The 4,675-nt window shown below is 45.8% G+C and overlaps 1 protein-coding gene across 1 annotated transcript; it reads right to left on the bottom strand.

Annotated features, from left to right (window-relative positions):
* Nucleotides 1-1,547: 1,547 nt before the first annotated feature.
* Nucleotides 1,548-2,667, bottom strand: LOC144275316 (uncharacterized). The gene has a single exon (XM_077834534.1). The coding sequence runs from the start codon at nt 2,568-2,570 to the stop codon at nt 1,617-1,619; it is 954 nt and encodes a 317-aa protein (XP_077690660.1). The 5' UTR covers nt 2,571-2,667; the 3' UTR covers nt 1,548-1,616.
* Between the last annotated feature and the right edge of the window lie 2,008 nt (nt 2,668-4,675).

The raw sequence follows: 4,675 nt of genomic DNA, 5'->3' as shown, positions 1-4,675 counted from the left end.
CTGAGCTGGGGGAGGGCCACCCGGGCCGCTCCTGGGTCCGGGCTGCTCTGGCTGTGCCTGGGCCCAATCTGGCCATCCCTGGATCTGGGCCACGGCAAATCCAGGCTGCAGGGTGAGTTGGGGCGGAGGGGGAGGGGGTACCCTAAGCATTTGCGCAGCACTTAATAGGGTTCTGCGCGGCCATGTTGCCGCACAGCTTACAGGGAATTTAGGTTTTGGGCTAGACAATCCTTTTTTATGCATTAGCACTCCATGTGGTTGTAATGGGGGGACTCAATCTACCCCAAAGGACATATTAGGCAAGTTTCCATTGTCCGTTTTCTTTTGGAGAGGCATTTCCTTTTATTGCAGGTGGTCATTCATTAACTGGACAGGTCAAACTGTCATAGCAAGTTTCTGTCCATCCAGTAGGTGCATTTGGGCATCACAAGAAATTCCTTTCCATCCTTTTCTTGGAATCCTTCATTAGCATAGAATCTGCCACCTCTTAGCTGAATACTTTTATACAGTGGACCAGGTTCAACAAAGGAGATTGAGGAATACCTCCACCTCTGAATATCCTGTGGCTAGGGCACTCACTTGGGAGGTGGCAGATTATTTGGGGAGGTGAAGGGATTTGAACAGCATAGAGGAGACTTGAACCTCCTGGGTGAGTACCTCAACTACTGGGCTAAAGGGTATAAGAGAGGTCCGTGTCCTCTTTTCCCATACCCCAGGTATTTTGTTGTAGTATTAGGTGGCTTTGGAACACTCCAACTGGATGGGGCCCCATCGGCAGAGGAGCACTTATCCCCAGTTTATGAATCACAAGAAGAGACAGGTGCTTCCCTGGAGCCCGGACTTAGGTACCTATGTACAAGAAAAGGGCAGGACTCAAGACACCCCTGACTCCTTAGCATGTCCCATTGGCTAGCTTAGGTGGCTCCCCACCTAGCATGCTTGGTTTTGTGAATCACATTCTGAGATGTCTCTTTCTCCCCATTCATTTTATAGACAGCCCAGGTGCCTAACTTAGGCTTTGTGGATCCCAGTGTTGTTTCTGTGATTGTCTAGAAGTGTGGTATCACAACACTCAGCATTGTAACACTTAAGTCCCTTGGTGGATCCACGTCTAAAAAACTATGAAGAATAAATGAGAAGTCACAGAATATCAGAGAGCTTTCTAGCACCAAACAAATTTAGGAGCTGAAGAGAGGATGTCCAGAACTTCTTGAGACGTAGTGAACAAATCCCATCACAGCATGGGAATCTTATCCCAGCCTCTTTTCCTACAGGGCTCTCTTCTAGAAAGGGGATTTCAATCTCTGTTTTAACAACTATTGTTCGTCCTTATTGCATGGCCACTCCAGCCTCGCCTGGTCCTGATATTCAAAGCATTTACAGGCTGTCTCCAGTGTGGATTCTGTAATGCTTAATACCAGTTTATCTCCAATTGAAGTTTAGCCCATAGTCAGGGCAGTTATAGGGTTTTTTTCCAATGTGGGTTCTCTGATGTGATAGAATGTGTGAGGTTCAACTAAAACTTTTCCTGTACTTGTTGTATTTGTAGCATTTCTCCCCGTGTGGGTTCCCTGGAGATTATAGGAGCTAAGCTGTTACCGAAACTTTTCCCACAGTCAAGACATTGATAATGGTCTCACTCTGCTATGGATTCTCTGATGTGCAGTAAGGGCTGAACGTGTACTGAAGTTTTTCCCACATTCGGGGCATTTAAAGGGTTTCTCCCCTGTGTGTATTCTCTGGTGAGTAATAACATTTGAGCTTCGACTGAAGCTTTTCCCACAGTCAGGACAATTATAGGGTCTCTCTCCTGTGTGGGTTCTGTGATGTAATAGAAGGTTTGAGATGTGACGAAAGCTTTTTCCACACTCTTTGCATCTGTAGGGTCTCTCCCCTCTGTGGATTCTCCGGTGTTTAGTGAGGGCAGAGCTGTCACTGAAGCTTTTCCCACAGTTGGGGCATTTGTAGGGCTTCTCTCCTGTGTGTTTTCTCTGATGTCTAGTGAGGTCTGAGCTTCGACCAAAGCTTCTCTCACACTCAATGCATTTATAGGGTTTCTCCCCTGTGTGAATTCTCTGGTGTATAATAAGATCTGAGCTTGAACCAAAGCTTTTCCCACACTCAGGGCACTTAAAGGGCTTCTCTCCTGTGTGGACTCTCTGATGTTTATTAAAGTGGGATCTGTCACTGAAGTTCTTCCCGCACTCATTACACTTATAGGGTTTCTCTCCAGTGTGGATTCTCTGGTGTCTAACAAGTTTCAAGAGCTGAACAAAGCTTTCCCCACATGTTGGGCATTTGAAAGGTCTCTCCCCCGTGTGGGTTCTCTGATGTGATAGAAGGTTTCCACTCCGACTAAAGCTTTTCCCACACTCGTTGCATCTGTAGGGTCTCTCCCCCGTGTGGATTCTCTGATGCGATAGAAGGTGTGAGCTCAGACTAAAGCTTTTCCCACATTCAGTGCATATGTAGGGTCTCTCCCCCGTGTGGATTCTCTGGTGCAATAGAAGTTGTGAGCTATGACTAAAGCTTTTCCCACATTCATTGCATATGTAGGGTTTCTCCTTCATGTGGGTTCTCTGATGTGATAGAAGGTATGCATTCTGACTAAAGCTTTTCCCACACTCATTGCATCTGTAGGGTCTATCCCCAGTATGGATTCTCTGATGTGCTAGAAGGTTTCCACTCCGACTAAAGCTTTTCCCACACTCGTTGCATCTGTAGGGTCTCTCCCCAGTGTGGATTCTCTGGTGAATAGTGAGAGTTGAGCTCTGACTAAAGCTTCTCCCACACTCCTTGCATTTATAGGGTCTGTTTCCTGTGTGGGTTCTCTGGTGACTAATAAAGGCTGATCTCCAGCAGAAGCTTTTCCCACAGAAACTGCATGTATGGGGTCTATCTCCACTGGGGATTCTCTGTTGAACAGTTTCTTTGATTTTCTTGACCACTCGACTCCTGTGAGTGGATTTACACTGGTTCTCCTTTGCATGGTTTCTCTGATGCCTCTCTGGCTTGCACTGACTTTCACGGGCTTCTCCCTGCTCAGCACACTGAGAAACATCCCCTTCAGATCTTCCTGATACCATCTCACCTGTTTCCACATGCTCAGGACCTTCCTGTTGAGGATTCTCCTTCTTGTTCTCACTCACCATCCTCTCACCTGCTGGGATAGGGAGACAATCCAGACAGGAGTCACTTGCTGTGCTGGGGGGAAAAGAAACTTCAGAGAGGAAAAGCAAAGGTGGACCCTGATGGTTCTTGGGGTACCTAGCACTGTGAGTCATCTAGTTACCCACCTGCATCCAGCATGATGCAGACATACTTGTGCTTAGCTAGGTGTCAGCTCCCTGACACTACCAGTCTGCTAGCCGCTACAGCACTCTCCTCTGGATATGCCAGCCCTTACTTTGCCTTGCAGGTTAACAATAGGTGCACCCTAATCCCCAAGTCCCTTTGAAGCATTCCTCTGTAATGTCCAGCCCCTTATGCACTGACCATACACAAAAATATCAGATCTTCTGTCCCCAAAGGAAAAGCATACACACTCGCTGGTATGATTCAGTTCAGGACCAACATCTAGCTTAATACCACAGCACTTAGACATATCTATAGTGAAAACCACAATAAGTTCATTAACAAAGATTCAAGGTTCAAGTGGCAGTGCGTAAGGATATTGGAGACATATACAACAAAAATCATAACACTCTTTCTAGAGACTTAACAGACTAACCTCCTGTCTAAAGAAGTTTTATCTCAGCCAGTGTCTTCTGCAGCATTTCAACCAAGGTTGGTTGAGATCCTGTTTTCATGAAGGTAACCGAACCACCTGTTTACTTCCTAGGTGCAGGATAAAAGGGTGTCTTCTTTGCCTTCCATTTATATCCCCAAAATTCATTCTTTGTGCCCCAAGTCAGGATGACCACCTGCAGCTTATTTTCCTGAGTGCTGCTTCCCTGTTTTTACATATCTCCATTGACTTTGTATGTAAGTATGTACCATGGGGCTGGATTCCAGTACTTAATTTACACCTCAACAAAGAGAGGTGACTAAACTTCTCCTATCTGACAGAAAACCTGTTTGCTAACTCTGCCATGACACAGACTTTAAACCATATTTTCAGGATCTAGACACACCTCCTTCCACAGAATCTGCACATATATTTCACAACAACATTAATTTCCACTGTGACCCCAGTTTTCATTTAAGACTGCACAGGCTGTTCTTTGGTGAAACAGAATGTACATAAAAAGAAAAAGAGTACTTGTGGCACCTTAGAGACTAACCAATTTATTTGAGTATAAGCTTTCATGAGCTACAGCTCACTGCATCGGATGCATTCAGTGGAAAATACAGTGGGGAGATTTATATACCTAGAGAACATGAAACAATGGGTGTTACCATACACACTGTAAGGAGAGTGATCACTTAAGGTGAGCTATTACCAGCAGGAGCGTGGGGCGGGGGGGGGGGGGAAACGGGACCTTTTGTAGTGATAATCAAGGTGGGCCATTTCCAGCAGTTGACAAGAACGTCTGAGGAACAGTGGGGGGAATTAATTTGCAAAACTGGATACAATTAACTTAGGCTTGAATAGAGACTGGGAGTGGATGGGCCATTACACAAAGTAAAACTATTTCCCCATGTTTATTCCCCCTCCCAACCCCCACTGTTCCTC

Source organism: Eretmochelys imbricata, chromosome 14 (assembly GCF_965152235.1).
Source record: "Eretmochelys imbricata isolate rEreImb1 chromosome 14, rEreImb1.hap1, whole genome shotgun sequence".
NCBI classification, from domain to species: domain Eukaryota; kingdom Metazoa; phylum Chordata; order Testudines; family Cheloniidae; genus Eretmochelys; species Eretmochelys imbricata.
The sequence above is the reverse complement of the archived record's forward strand: the minus strand, read 5'-3'. Positions and strand labels throughout refer to the sequence as shown.

Bases quoted from the DNA above. Each gene is read 5' to 3' on its own strand.
- LOC144275316 (XM_077834534.1), bottom strand. From the start codon at position 2,570: ATGAAGGAGAAACCCTACATATGCAATGAATGTGGGAAAAGCTTTAGT.